The 16,245-nt window shown below is 38.2% G+C and overlaps 1 protein-coding gene across 1 annotated transcript in view; it reads right to left on the reverse strand.

The window, feature by feature from the left end:
* The window catches only part of galnt2 (UDP-N-acetyl-alpha-D-galactosamine:polypeptide N-acetylgalactosaminyltransferase 2), a 56,478-nt gene that overhangs the window by 2,027 nt on the left and 38,206 nt on the right, over positions 1-16,245 (reverse strand). The window contains exons 4-15 of the mRNA XM_062421544.1: positions 12,966-13,064; positions 12,783-12,850; positions 12,604-12,669; positions 12,362-12,483; positions 10,250-10,337; positions 8,530-8,617; positions 8,314-8,417; positions 6,690-6,816; positions 3,875-3,967; positions 2,006-2,089; positions 1,533-1,659; positions 18-137 (exon numbers count right to left, since the gene is read on the reverse strand). Of these exons, the coding sequence (XP_062277528.1) occupies positions 18-137; positions 1,533-1,659; positions 2,006-2,089; positions 3,875-3,967; positions 6,690-6,816; positions 8,314-8,417; positions 8,530-8,617; positions 10,250-10,337; positions 12,362-12,483; positions 12,604-12,669; positions 12,783-12,850; positions 12,966-13,064 (1,186 nt within the window). The remainder of the gene's footprint in view (positions 1-17; positions 138-1,532; positions 1,660-2,005; positions 2,090-3,874; positions 3,968-6,689; positions 6,817-8,313; positions 8,418-8,529; positions 8,618-10,249; positions 10,338-12,361; positions 12,484-12,603; positions 12,670-12,782; positions 12,851-12,965; positions 13,065-16,245) is intronic.

Genomic DNA, 16,245 nt, shown 5'->3' on the forward strand with positions numbered 1-16,245 from the left:
CAGTCTCAGAGTTTCACCTGTCTGCTGTCATTCTCTCGACAGCCTTGTAGTTTGATGAGGGACCCGGCTGTTCTGTCCACTACAGTCAGACACAAGTCCATGTGTTTGACGGATTTATCCTTGGTCAGGGCCCATTCCTTCACAAAAAGAAACGCAGGTAAAATATGAGTCTAAACATACAGCATCACAGATTTCATTTGTTTTTTTAATATATCTACCTATTTAATAACTATATACACAAACTAAAGAAATCAAACGTAGTTAAAGTATCAAAAAACACTGACCTAAAAGTTCAGCCTTAATTTGCTGCTAATCTGTTGTGCTAACTCATCAAACATTGGCACAGCAATGCCACACATAAAAGTGGAAATTTGTAAATCTGTAGACATTTTAACGGTTCTTAAATTTCACAATGTCACATTGAGGCATGTTATGGATAATGTCCACATATGATATGACATTTTCATACAATATTAATTATGATTAATATGTTACAAAAAAACCCAAACTCTAAAATATCAAGTGCCAATCAAATAAGCAATATCTTAACCAGGTTGGTTAAATCTGACACTTATGTTACAGAACATGCTGCCATGTATGACTTACATTTTACATTAAGAGTGCAACTTCTCAAAAAGGATAATAGCAGTGTAGTTAAACGACTTCATATCAATATCTTTATTGTATTATATCATACTTCACTCTATAATAACTTAACACCCACAGAAAGAAATGTGATCATCCACCAACATCTTTCTGTTGCAGCAAATTTAGTTTAAACAAATAAATAAAATGACATAATTGAAAAAACTAAGTATGTGGCGATCCATAACACAGTGACCCTGGTTTTCTCCTGTTAAACATCTACACCTGTTGTTCTATTTCAGGAATGAACTATTTGAGAACCTGCAGGCATCAACACACTGCTGCTGCATTCCTATGAACTCACACACACACACACTCACATATTTACATACGTCCTCCACATTCAGAGTGCTCACAGAAACATTCACTTCATTTAAGAAAATGTTTCATTCTGTATGTAAATTGAGACTTTAATACACATCTAAGTTTGCAGCTGCTGACCCTAATAAAAGGGCTATTCAGCTACGTAAAAACCAGAGTCTACTTATTCTTTAATAAACTCCGTTAGAGTTAAAAATGTGAAGTCTGACTATCTGTAAAGAGTGTAGCTCCCTTTAAAGCAAAGTAGATATGTAGGCATATACACTACTTGTAACATGTATACTACACTAACTGTAAAGATAAGTGTTTACACGTAAATCTAATTCTAAATGTCACTTACTATCAGATATTAGACGATAGTAGGCTACTAGGCTTTAAGTTCCACCGGATCTTTGCTTGAACACTTTGCTCCCATTTGTGTGTAACATCCAACCTAAAATGAGTTAAATCCTTTGATGTACCCTGTGTGCACTCACCACAAGTGCCACCACTTGCCACCCAGGTGTCTCTAGTCTAGAGCAATGATTAGACAAGCTGACCTGTGTGTTTCGTCGTGGTAACGCTACCTGGTTTCCCCCTGCATTGTGGCATTCATAGACGCCGACCACCCCATCAGCAAAATGACCCAGTGTGTCCAGACAGTTTCCTCCCTGCTGCAGCGCTCCGAATGCTATATCCTGGTGATCTGGGACCCTGAACGCACACGCACGCACACACGCACACACGCACACACGCACACACGCACACACGCACACACACACACACACACACACACACAGAAAATCATATAGTAAAGCCTTTATGTCATTATGTCATAATTATTACAATGCAGATCTACATTTATATCATATAGGTGACAAATTACTAACCAGCCAAAGGTTAATAATGTGCTTGAGTCATAATTGCTACTGAGAGTTTGTCATTATTGTCACCACAGCTGCAGTCCAGGTTTTCATAAATGAACGTCTCATTACATAATATTATGTATTTTGTCATACCATGATACCTCATATTACATGAAATGCTCTCATTTCCTTACCGCAGTTCAGGGTAGACATTCTCCAGGTACCATTTGAACGGCTTACAGCCTAATCTCTTCTTCATCTCCAAACGACTCTGAATACTAAGGGAGAGAGAGTTAGACAGTCAGAGACGGAGAGAATAACAGGGCTGATCTTGTGGTTCTCAATGTGTTTTATTTGATTGAATTATAGCCCTACACAGGGATTACATAAGGGCAGGGAATAGATGCCCAAGGCATGTCTGAGACAGCATCCTTTGGGGAAAATAACTGCTGAGGCTGGCACAGGAGGCAGATGCCAGGAGTGATCCCACAAGGTCATACGACAAGCATTTCATTTTGAGCTACAGTGTACGAGTATGAGAAGCACGAAGAAGCAAAAAGCTATTATACACATTTCAGAAAGTAATGGGAAAACATCAAACTAATACATGGATCAAATAATACATTAGAAACAAAAGACAATTAAATAAAACCAATAGGCTAAGTACAGTCACACAGTTTATTCAGAAAAGCTTTGCTCCTCCTCACAGTGACTTAACAATCAACTCCAACAACTCGTACAACTATTGGCAATCAATCTAATAGTTGGCTGGATGTCTCATTCCACAACTTCTTGATGTCACTAGTAGTGGAGGAAATGTTCAGATCCTTTACTTAAGTAAAAGTACTAATACAGTAATGTAAAAATACTGAAAAATCCAACTAAAGTCCCAAAGTATTCACTGCAAAATGTACTTAAAGACTTAAAGTAAAAGTACTCGTTTTGTCTATAGTATGACATTCATCAGCATCATTTAACTGTTGTAGCTGCTGGAGGTGGAGCTAGTTTGAACTACTTTATGTACAGTTAGCTAGTTTAGTCCAGTGGTTCCCAACCTTTGGGGTAGTGCCCCTCCAAAAGGTCACCAGATAAATCTGAGGTGTTGTGAGATGATTAATGGGATAGGAAAGAAGAAACACAAAGCTATCATACACAAATCTATTTTCAGTTTTAGGACTTTTTCTCTCATCTTTGACCAGAGAGAGAAAAATCACGATTTGATGGAGCTGTTAACAACTCAGACATCTGAAATGTGACCCTGACTACAGGTAACAAAAAGTAAGGTAATGAAAAAACAAAAAAAAATCTTATTTCCAGGTGAATATACAGTAATGAATACATACATTTAAATATTATTTTCCATTTCTGCCAAATCTGTTCTGCTAGATGCCACTAAATTCTCCACTCTCCACCGTTAAAAGCTTTTTATTATTATCAACTGTGTCAAAACTTCTGGAAAAGTAACAAAACCTGCCAAATAAATGTAGTGGAATGGAATTATAAAGTAGCATAAAATAGAAATACTCAAGTAAACTACAAGTTCCTTAAAATTCTGTGCTGAATTTGAGTAAATGTACCACCAGAGGAAAAGTCAGAGGATCACTTAAGTCACTTGGATTCATTCTTTGTGGTCTAATAGCAGTTGAGATTTAAGTCAACAGTAACTGACCAACATCTGTAGATTCAAAGACTAAAAGCTGTAAAACTATTCTGTTAAATATCAATCCTCAATTTTCATGGCTCTTTGCAGTTAACTTGTGTTCAATGTTCCTTTGTTTTGGGAAGTGCTGTCATATTTTAACACTATTCCCCTCAGCTCATCAAATCATATGGCAGTCTTTTGATCAGTGCAAATCAGGCACAGACATTCTGGCCTCTTTTGAGCCACATTAACTGCCTCATGTCACTTCAATAAAAGGGATAAATGGCTCCTTTTACAGCTGACATACTGCTAATTGACAATCCAATTAATATGCCTATTCATGTGGCTGCCTTTGTAGTTTCCTTTTTTAGCCTCATCAGACTGGCTAACTCCTAGAGGGCTCACACTTAAGGGTACTTACTTTCCGTAGGGTACATTTCTCGCTGAGGGGACAGCAGCGTAGTAGAAGTTTTTGTACTCATCCATCCACACTTCTGCTGCTCTCCGTGTGTTCCTGAAGAAGAGGCAAGAGAAGTATAAATGTGTGTGCGGCTGAGACATGTTACACTACACCGACAGAAACACACACTCTTTCCTGCTCTCATATTTCATATATTTGTTTTTTCACACATCTCTGCAGCCATAAGAGGGCAGAGTTCCACTTGGTAGAAAGACAAATTTGAATGCGTGTTTATTTTTCCAGTTTTGCCTTCAGTGGTCAACAGTGCGTGTTACCGACCAAAGTGAAGTGTTGGCATGACGGCCAGAGAAATTTTGACAGATCTCTGTTTCTTCTCATTATGTAATAGACTACTGTGTGTCAACTGGAGTCAGAGTAAACTTGTTTATATGTTTTCTGGATTACTGAATTCAAAATGGTTTGTATTGGTTGTACTGTGTATTTTGTCTGTTGCTACCTATGGGCACTGTTTTATACAACTAGAGTTTGTCTCATCAAGTAGGATTTGGCTGCATAACAAGGTTCACTCCAGAATAACTTCATACATGATGTGTTTCTATTTCTGTCAGAGGTCTGAAGTGAACAGGTACAATCAGCCTGACCTGTGAAGAAATATTTGTGGTGATGCCATCAAGGCGTGACAAGGCACAGACGGAACTTTATACTGTCTAAACGGCTTTTCTTCACACTGTAAGTTGGTCCTGTCTCAACACGTCCAGTGTAAGTTGGATATCTGGGAAATGGAGCTCCCAGAGGAACAACTGTAATGTCATCCAAGCAGACAAAACAGGCGCTATCTCTTTGCTCCCCGGAGAGACTACCTTCAGACATGGGGAGAGTGTCTGGAGCTTTCTTCAGACTGAAGGGTAAGGTAATGAACTGTAGCGGCCCCAAAGCACAGATGAAACTGTTCTGCTGTGTTGAGGCTGATACATGAGAACACCACTAAGACCATGAATTAATAAATGATATCTTAAATTGTTGGAGAGGATCATGACACACTATAGTGTGTGTTTAGCGTTATGCAACTGACAAAAAACATACTGGGAATGTAGTCCACAGGAGGCGCCTCAGATAAAAATATTCATATACATAGCAACATGTCATAATAAGCTCTTATTAAGGGTCTATTCTGGAAGATCTAATTCAGTCTAAATCAATTATTAACCATTAAAGTGATTTTGTTTGTTCGCTGCTGTTGGATTCATTTGTTCTTGAAGAGGATTCCTGCTGGTCACAACCTTTCCGCCACATTGTGCAGCTATTGGAACAACCTAGTAACAGTAGACTGCATTTATCATTGAAAAGACATCACAATCTCATAACAATGGTTTCAGATACAAACTAAAAATAGTGATGAGCTGACACTATATATATGTAATATTCCCATTGTTTCTTGTTTCTCTTGTTTTCTGTGTGCTACGTACATCACTGGGAGAAACCACAGCCACTTTAAAATCCCTGTTATCTCTTTGTTGATCCACCCATCAGTTCTTAATCAGGGCTATGAGGGTTTGTCAGGCTTTTTCCAGGGGTGGGTTACTTGTGGTTGAAGCGCTTCAAAGCAGAGATCCATATCTTTCCGTGTACCACTTTCCTTATTTACTGATGTTCAGTGATTATGTCGTCCCATTTATCAGCTCTCAAAACTGATCTTCCATATTTAACATTGTTTTTTAATTGTCTGCGCTTGGCTTTAATCATGTAGCACTGATTTAATTCTCAGAGCTGTAGTAAAACTCAATAATGTATGTTCCAGCGTTTATAACAGTGCTTGATGCAAGTGGCTATGGTAATAAAAACAACAGAAATCATTTCAGTATGAAGAGAATTCTAAAGAGTATTGCAGGGAGGGTGAGTAACTAACCCAAATTTAAAAAGATTACCAAAGAAAAATCATTATTACTGTAAAAATAAGAGCAATATTATAAATACTGATATTAGATGTCATGTGCTAAAATGTTGAGACAAGGTGCAATTAGTAGCTGTTCTGTAGTTTTTTTTTTTATCATAACACATGATCTTCACCAGCAGATGGAGCTTCACCTGTAGTCAGGGAATTTTAGGAAATAAGCTTCTTTCTTACAGCATGTGTGGTGAGAAGATTGGCATCACTCTGTTTGTTCAGTAGCCAGCAGCCAGTTAGTGTAGTTTAGCACTAAAACTGGAAAAGTGAGAAAGGTGGGGCATTCTGACTCTGTTCAAAGGTGACAAACTATCTGATCATCTCATTATTAACTTTTTGTTCCAGGACTTCCATGTTGGCTAAAAAGTTGGGACTCAAAGTTCATTTTTGACATTGAAAAGGTCTTTTAAGTAGCTTTCAATCATCAATCATATCACATGATTTAAAAAAAAAAATGCTGAACAACTGGGCAAACTCCATCTGCAGTTAAAGATCATGTGACAGCTACTACATAGACCTTTCAACCCTCAAACATCTTGTTTACCTGGTCTTAAAGATTAAACTGTAATGAAGTCACAGTACTCAATTTAACTACCAGATCATCACATCTGACAATGATTGATTCTCAAAATATAGTGCTCATGTTGAATTTTGGAGTCTATTTTGAGCCAAATGAGAATTTTGCAAATGTTGGTATTTGCTTCCCAAACATTAAGAACTAATAATGTCCTTAACATCAATGTCATTAAAGGGAGGAGGTGCAAGAGGGACCGCGCAAAAAACAGGAAAGAAGAAAGAATGAGTGTGATGGGGGGAACCTTGGATTAATGAATGTTCAATAATGTGTGTGTGTGTGTGTGTGTGTGTTACCTTGCAAACACAGTCCCGCTGCCTCCAGGGAAGGTGTATGGATGTTGCTTTCTAAAGACGTGGCCAACTCTGCTGCATGGGATGATCTCCAGACTGCCACTGCACTGCCACACACGAAACGAGATCTCTGAAACACACACACGCACAAGTCATAAATACTTTCTTCCAACAAGCTGTTTCCATAACAATATCACAGTTAATTACTGTAAGCAGTAAGACGTAAATGTTGACATTGTTAGGTTCCCTCTCCAACATTGACTGAATAAGTGTTTTGAAAATGAGCACAAAAGTAAACCAATATCTGTATTGTCAACCCAGTTCTGAATCATTACACCTCCTGAAGAGAAGCATGAATCATTCAGTCCACTGTTTATTCTTAACGATTTCCCAACTGATTTAAAACAAAGACAACAGGGAGACACAGCTGTTATTATATTACTGTAGTGTTTGCAAATTATCTCTATTTTCACTCAATACAGACTCATTATCACATTAATGCTCTAATTTCTCTAAGATCAACTACACTCTGGAGGAATCTTTCACCCAGATATGACCAGCTCATTACAGGAGGATTTTCTGTTATTTATCATATTCTTGGCATGGAAACACAGATGATCTCATTACTTTATCACAGTGCGAGAGGCATCCTCGTTGCTACTTTAGTACCAAATGTCATGGTATAATAAGTGTGTAAGTGAGCCGAAATCTGTGGCTTTCTGAGCCACATCACACAAAAATATTATTAAACAAAGACATTTCATTGTGTGCTTTTTTGAGACTAAAAGTATCTGTAAAAAAAAAAATGCTATCACCATTTCACTTTCAGAGGCTGATAATCAGAGGGAAGGCAGGAAGGGCTCAACTCATCACAGCAGCCAAACGTAATAATTATAAGTGTGTGCAGTAGCTTTAGTTTCATCTTAATCGTCATTTTAATCTGTGCTTCCCACAGGTAGAGAATTTACTCGTGGTGGTGGGTGCCGCGCTGTGTGACAGGTGGGAAAAAACTAGTCAAATAAAAGTTTATCAGTTCTTTGTAGGAAAATACATAAAAAGTAAAAATAAAAACACCCAAGGGCCTCTTATTGTGTACATTTTTAGAGCTTTCTTTCACATCTTTTGGCCTTCATGGGTGAATGGGGTCTGTTCACACAGCTGATGTCTGTTTCTGGTATTCATTCAGCTTCTTCTTCAGGATCTCCACAGCTGTCACTTGTGATGTCATGATAATGTCATACTTCAGGAGGGTTTTGTTTTTAGAACACCAGCAGATGTTAAGGTGTTGAATGGGGGGAGTACTTTCCTTTATTTTCTGATTGTTTCATGGTGGTTATATTTAAAAACAAAAGCACTCAACAGATGATTTACTGTGGAAACAGACACTCCTCGTTTCCCTTTCATTCATTCATTAAATCCAACTAATGCAGTGGTAAACTCAAAGATAACAGGACAAATCTGTGCTGTTTTGAATTTGGATTTTATCTACCTGTGTGGGCTGCTCAAGTAGACCCATGTATGGGAAATGCTGTTCTTCCATTACTGTCTAATACTTAAATCTCCTAAACACCATCATCAGTCTGGTATAATTTTACTGAATTTGCATCAGCACAATAGCAGCACTCACCCAGGTTTTCTCCACCCCATACATCCATCATCATGTCATACTTCCCCAGCAGCTCAAAGTATTCCTTATCCATGACAAATAAACCTCCTGCTATCATCGGAGTCCTGGAGGGGCAGAGAGAAGAGGGAGATTAGTGTTTGGTGATGTGTCAGCTGTGTATGTGCACTTGTGTGAACATGTGAACGTGGCTTTTCCTTAAGAGTGTGCGTGTCTTACTTTATTGGGGCAATGGGGTTTCCTTGTCTAGCTCGTCTCTGGTCCAGAGTCATATAGTCCCATTTAAAGACCAAATTCCAGTCAAAACCTACACACACACAAACACAGTAAAAAAAGCCCATCATCATGACCATTAGTTGGGATTAAGAACACTCTTTACATAATTACATACAGCAGGATTACAGTATATTAGTGAACTGCATACATCTGCAGTTGCCTGATGATACATGTCAGTATGAGTTTGTGTGTCAGCAGAGAGAGGATTGTTCACATGTAGAAGGCAGGTTTCCATCTCTGCAGTAAAACCTACAGCAATTCTAAATGATACTAATACTATAAAACATAGGATAGGATATTAATCTCTGAATTCTCAGTATTCATGTCCTTAGATCCATAAAAATGTTCTGTAATACATCCATATGTTGTCCATTGCAGTTGTTCATGTTTATGGACGATATAGAAAGTGGCATTATGCGCAATACTGCCAGATAGCAAGTGCATATATTTATTTAAATTGGATATCTAATATCCATATATCTGTTATATGTAATTTATGGACATTGCCTCTTTTGTGCATCTGTTTTTAAGCATTTGTATTGTTTTAATTGTTTTAAATATTCTCTGCCACTTTACTGACCACTGGTCATTGTGTTCTGTTATTTTAGAAATAGTGTAAACTCTGTGCACTAGAGTACAACAGCAGAGGTAAAGTATAAATGACTCAGCCATGCATGAATGAAAGTGCAGCATATCAGATACTATTATGTCAATTAAAGTAAATTAAAAGACTGTACGGAAAACTTCTCCAACTAGCATACCATTAATATACTTTAAAGGGTTGTGCTAACAGGAACAGATACTAGACGTGCCAGCAGATGTCAATTTGTGAAACGCAGCTGCCGGGAATCAGAATGAGGGTCAGGTTTATTTTCAAGAGGGTTTTCATATGTGAGGAAAGTGCCTCAGTGTGGTTGCGCATAACAACCAAATATGCAAGGTAAGAGAAAATACGAGTACCACAAGTCAAGTAATCATAAATAAAATAAAAAAGAAATTTTCAGTTAAAATATGTAAATTATAATCTGAAAAGAGCTGTTAGATTTTAAAATGAAGAGAATTTACATATTAGTCGGTAGTGTGCAAATGTTCATAGTACGAACAGTGCATGCAATATGCAAATGCACAAATAATACATACAGAAACTCATTAATATAACATGTCTCAGATTAAATGAAATTTAATGAAATGAAAGAGAAAGTAAAATGTTAATCCAATGATTTAATCAATTCTATTTGGTTTTCAGACAGGCTGCTGGAGCCATCTGACTTCAGTCCATAATTTGTTTCAATTCTTTCCAGATGTGAGTAGCGCCATCATTTCCGCATAACACTCAACAATTGAACAAGTTAATTTACAACACATGGTACACTGATATATTGGAGTGTACTTTGTCACTTTGTCAGTCAGAAAATACAAAAGCCAAGTTAAAACCAAGTTAGAGTCTGTATGTGAGAGACATGCTTACATCCAGTCAGCTGACAGTGCTCAATGTTTAATAACCAGGATTGGGTGCCTTGTGTGTGTAAAAACACTCAAGTGAAAGCTGTTTATGAAGCAAAGCAATTTGGACTGAAACGGAAGAACAGCATAAACCTGTTATTAAAAGCATTACACACAGCCTTGGGTGTGTGTCATGTCCTTCTCTGCTTGTGTACCGTACCTCCTTTCAGATCAGCCGAGGCTCCTACGTACTGGAAGTTGTCCATGTTGATGACATCAATTATAGGAGACACTACTCTGGTCTTATCCTGGAAATCAAATAATAATTCATTAGAGCTTTTTCAGCACCAGACAAACTCTAAGGTACCTAAATCAAAAATGACCAGAAATAATCATTACAAATTTTGACTACTAGTTGTGTCAAAAAGGATGAAAATAAGCAGATCTACAGACCACTCTTGAGCATGTTTTGTAAAAAATCAGAGTGAAGTAAATATTCCCCCTAAAGCCAATGATTCATACATTCAGTTTAAATTCTTTATTTAGTTTATCACTGTGTTTATGAAGTAAATGAGATTTTTTTCCAAATCAAACCCTCATCTGAAACACAAAGACGCACAGGGCCACATCATAGTTTGGAGAAAGGATTGCTCAAGTGGCCACAAAGACAATTACAGAAACAAACTTCCAGACACTGAAAAAGTTTATTTATCTGAGACATTTAAATATGACACACACTGATCTTTTATGTACAGGGTGTTTCATTATTTCGCAGTGCAACCAAAGCAGAGAAAAGTCAACTAATCTGACGGCAAAATGTTTTAGATTTGGCTCCAGGCATTTATTATCTTGGGAATGAAACACACACACACACTTTTTGGAGGATCAAATGCAGAACCGGGGTATTTTCAGTCAGATCAGATAAATATTTAAAGCACAACCTCCATTTTACACGCAGTGTTCCACTTCAGATCAAGATTTTATTCAACCAAGAAGTTCCCTTTGAAGTCATTACTAAAAGGCTTCTCTCTAAATACAAATAGACTGCAAATCTATGATGGAGCTGTTTATGTTTATTCTGTTTAAGGGTTTTCTTTTTGCAGCTTGCTGAGGTACATAACACATAAACATAAACCGTTGGAAAGTTTGAATTGTTAGGACTGAATAAAAATTGTGTCTTAGATTGAGCATTGCGTCTTGTCAAAGACCCAAAACATCTCGTCAATGAACAAAGTGATTGATCCTTATTTCTTTCTAGAAATTAAGAAATGCCATATATGGATAAGTACTGATTTTCCATATACTGGTTTATATACCTACATTTCCATTTTGATACAAACATTTCCAACTACAAAGTATTAATTTCTACATTTATCACAATGTGCTTCTACTGAAGGTGAGAGTGCAAACATTCCTGTGTTATTGAAGTTGTGTCATGTGCCTCCTTGTTTTTCATATTCGTGTTAACTAGACACTGACTGCCAGCCAGCTCCAGGGGTGCCTCGCTGACCTCTGATTCTGAGTGAAGGAGGGCAGGGCAAAAACATTTCTGCAGATATAAATCACCAAACTGTATCTCTTTAATGAGGCCATTTTCAGCGCTGTGATGCAGTAGATTTTTTTCAAAATACAGCGATAAAGTAAGAGAACAATCCACCAGGACACTATTTCATTGTGTTATTGGCATTTCTAGGGCATTTTGTGGTTGTGTCTGTGTATTTTTACTGTTGCAGATAACTCAAGAGCAGTTGAAGACTGTTAGCATTCATTTTTCCCTTAAGCGTCACTTTTAAAAGAAGCCATGCTAACATTTCTAGCCATTTCTAACACTCCTTAAAGAACAAAAGAGGTAAAACTACAGTAACTTAGCTGCTCTTCAGGGTGTGTGTTGGCTTTTTAGACTTACAGTATTATGCTGTTAAACGTTCGAGCAACATCAATCTCTTTAGTGTCTCTCTTTACACACAAATGATGCACTAAGCCTGAATTTTTGCTTCTGCTTTGGAACGGGTGAGACTTATTCCTTCTTGGTCATGACAATATATTGTATTAATATATGAAGGTGTATTTGTGCACTTGTGTGTATGTGTGTCTGTGGTCTGTCATAGGCTACTTTTGGTGACAAATTTCAGACTTAGGACCAGTCAATTGGCGATGGCTTGTCCAAATGGGGACAAAAGCAATGTACCCAATTGGGAAAAAGCATATTTTTGGGTCAGCAGTTAAGGTTAGGGTAAGTCTCCAGGAAATGAATGTATGTCTATGTAATGTTGAAAAAAGTGACTGAACACTGATATGTGTTATGTGTGTGTGTGTGTGTGTGTGTGTGTACCTCAGCCACTCTCTCCAGTAGCGGCTCTAACCAGTGGTCATTACATTCACAGTGAGAGTCCAGGAAGGTGAGCACTGGCGCCGTGGCAGCGTCTGCACCACGAACCCTTGAACGCATCAGACCTGAGGAAAACATGAGTTACAAAAACCACAAAATCACCATCCAATACAAAGATTTCACCCTGTATCAGAAACAAATGATCACATGATATGAAACGTTCTTGTTCTTATTCCTCTAATTACCTTCCCTGCGGTCATTTCTCAACACGCGCACTTTCTCAATCTTTCCAAGCAGCGCTCCGTCTTCCGCTAGAATACACACATGAAACAGGCGTCACACTAATCATACATACATCACATAAACATTTACACTCTTGCCTTTGATTTTTGTATGTATGTAGTATACATTGTGCTTTACTCACGGTTATCACTGTAGTCGTCAACCAAAATGATCTCTTTGACCAAGTGAGGAGGACTTTTCTTCAAGACACTGAACCGAGAGAAAGACCAAAGGTGCAAAAATAAATAAATAAAACATGAAAAAAGCCAATGGTGAGGTCAAAGTAGAAAAGTTTTTAGGTGGACAGAACACACCATTCACCTACCTGACCACAGTCCGCAGCAGAGCAGAGCGGGCTTCATTATGGAAGGTGATGACCACACTAGAGGCTGGCAGTTCCGATTTCCACTGCTTGTGTCTGCAACTACACACACACACACACACACACACACACACACACACACACACACACACACACACACACACACACACACACACACACACACACACACACACACACACACACACACACACACACACACACACACACACACACACACACACACACACACACACACACACACACACACACACACACACACACACACACACACACACACACACACACGAAAATTAGGAATAAATGCCAGGAAATATACATAAATGCATACAGACACGCTCAAACACTCCTCCATATGTAAGCACACAGCTGGATATGCCAGCCAAGCTGCAAGCTGGAACCGCTCCCTAAACAGATTCTGAATACATGAACACAATAAACCGGATTCAATATACACTGACACTATGGCACATTCACACACTCGTACATAGAAAGGAGACACACACACACGGGCACACACAGACAGGGTAATGCTCTGCTGAAGCTAGGATTGACAGTAAGTTTTGCAGACCACAGGGCAAAATCCAATGAGGCTGTGTGTGTGTCTCCAACAGAGACAAATCCTGACAGACTCAAAAGTCAGGAACATGGGTGATAGGACACGGGAGAAGAGTGACAAGAAAAGGAGGAGAGGAGAAGAAGAAAATGGGGCATTCACACTGTCACATCTGACCTCAACACTACAATCTGTTAGATCCTGTATACACTGTATATGAGATGAACTGCTGTATGTATCAAACAGAGCGGCAACAATTTAACCTGACATGCCAGATGTTTTGTTACACAGAACCATCTGAGAAGTCGTTCTTGGAAACTGTGTGGAAAAGGGCAGCTACTTTCACAAAATACTTGGCCGGTGATTGGATGAATCATCTGTCCATCACCATCTATTGCCGTCTTACTTTACAAGGCAGCTGGGTTCAGAAGATCACAAGATTGCGTGATAATTCTCATAGGACAATGATTGGTCCAAACTACTGGTGGTTTGGGCACAAGTGCATAACTTGAAGCCTGGCAAGATAGATTCTTGCGTGATCTCGTGAATCCAGCTGACTCACAGGGTAAGCAACAGTTTGTCGATTCACTAATTGACAGAAAATTAACTGCCAACTTTTTAAATAATAGATTAAACGTTAAGAGTAATTTTTTAAGAAAAACTGCTAAATGCTCTTTTCTGGTTCCAGCTTCTTAAATGTGAATCATGTCTGGTTTCTTCAGTCTTTTATGATAATAAACAAACATTTTGGGATTGATTGACACTTTGAATTTTCTGACGTTTTATAGATCAAAAAATGACTAATTGATTTATTGGGAAAACGACAGACCTATGAATTGATGCCAAAAATAATTGTCAGTTGCAGTTCTAGTACTAAATGTGTGTGTAGTCAGAAAAAATCCCAAATTCTGTTTACAAAAATGAACATTTATTAAACTGAGTCTGTCAACTGATTTTTCCAGTTTGTCTGTCATGGTTTACACACACTGGATGTAAAGTATTTAATGTGGATGTACAGCATGTGAAGTACAAACTGAAATGCAGTTCAAACTGTTTAAATTGTCTGTGTGCATCATGTATGAGGTCTTTTTGACTGGCCTCTCAAACCCTGGAAAAAGCCAATAAGCAGCTGCATCAATCTTCAGTTGACATCTTCCTGTATATTTATTGTGCAGTCAAAAAAGTCAATTAATGTGTGTATTATACGCTGAAGTATAAGCCTACAAGTTCTTTTGATCCTGCGTTTAAAACACTGGTGAAGGGGGCCTCGGCCTGAAGAAACCCAACCAGGCTCTTTTTTCCCTCCACAATCAGCACCAATCCACTCTGAGCAAATGATCAATAGGAGACACATCCATGCTCTGTTAGCAGGCTAATGGCTCTAGCTGACTGAGTTAGGTCAATATGTCAGTGAGGCCAGACCACTGCCTTTATGAAAACATATTCTGTAGGAATAAAACCAAAGAAAGAATGGAGACATTGTTATAAGATGGCAGCGGTTTCACTTCTTTTTGTGTTGAATCTCAGAATAGGATATGAAAGCAAGTTCACCATCACTTGACAAATGTTCACACATGTATTACAGTGTTCTAGAAAGTGTGTTACTGAAAACACTGAAGTGATCAGCATTTATTTTCCAAAAAGACCACAAAAGCCATTACAATCAATGTGATGATTTTTTAAAAATTCTTTAAATATAAAATATATCTCAAAGTAATTATTAATTACTTCATTTATCAAAACAATAATTAATTATTCAGTCATTCAATTTTTACTGTCAAATTACTGTAAAAACTAGAAAAACAATTTAAAAAAAACACTCCATGATGTTCTCGTCTCTCTCTAAAGCAGGTCGAGGCTCAGCTGAAAAAACAATGAGGATGTGTGCCTTTCACTTGAGGTATGAAAATAGTATCAGTCTGTTCTCTGAGAACAGGTTCAGTGTGTTTTGAGCCTCCTTGTTGGCTCGGCAGGCAAGAACAATCACCGCAATCTCTCACTTGAAACCAGTCAGCAGTCGAACAGACAATAAACTGCAGGAATCACTCTGGTAATCTTCACAGAGACAGTTTGACATGACACACACTACACCTTTTAACACTTCCCATTGTTTAGCTGTAGGCCTCAACGTCATAACATTTGTCCAAAATAGTTCTTTAAAAGGTATTTCTGCCTTGTTAAAAGATAACAGTGCAGAGTGACAAGAGACAAGCGTGAGAGAAGGAGCTGTGACATCTCACAAGACTCACACTCTGCTCAGTGAAAATCCTGCCAACTTCAGAGTGCTTTAAACCCAAACTATTTCAATTAAAATTTTACAAGGTTTGAGAATGTATCAAGAATGAAAATAGTCGGTTTATTTTTTGCATATGACCAATGTCCTGTGTAATAATTAAGGAGGCAACAAGAAAATTTGGGAGACAAAATAATCCAGCCTCCTAAAACATAATGTTCTATTAAAGGGATCCAGCTGATGTTGTGCCTTGATTTATTTTTGTCCCCTCATCCATATAACATGCAGAACAATAAACAGTCATTATCAGGGGTTTGTGTTATGAATGGGGCAGACACGGGCACAGTGTGTGTCTGCCCTCCTGCTACTTCCTGGTGTCATCTGATAGACCACAATAGGGGGAGTTTCCGTGAGATCTTATCCATTCCAATTAGTCAAAGAGACGGATAACAAGAGAACGGCGTGCACACCGACAC

This window comes from Scomber scombrus, chromosome 1 (assembly GCF_963691925.1).
Source record: "Scomber scombrus chromosome 1, fScoSco1.1, whole genome shotgun sequence".
NCBI lineage: Eukaryota > Metazoa > Chordata > Actinopteri > Scombriformes > Scombridae > Scomber > Scomber scombrus.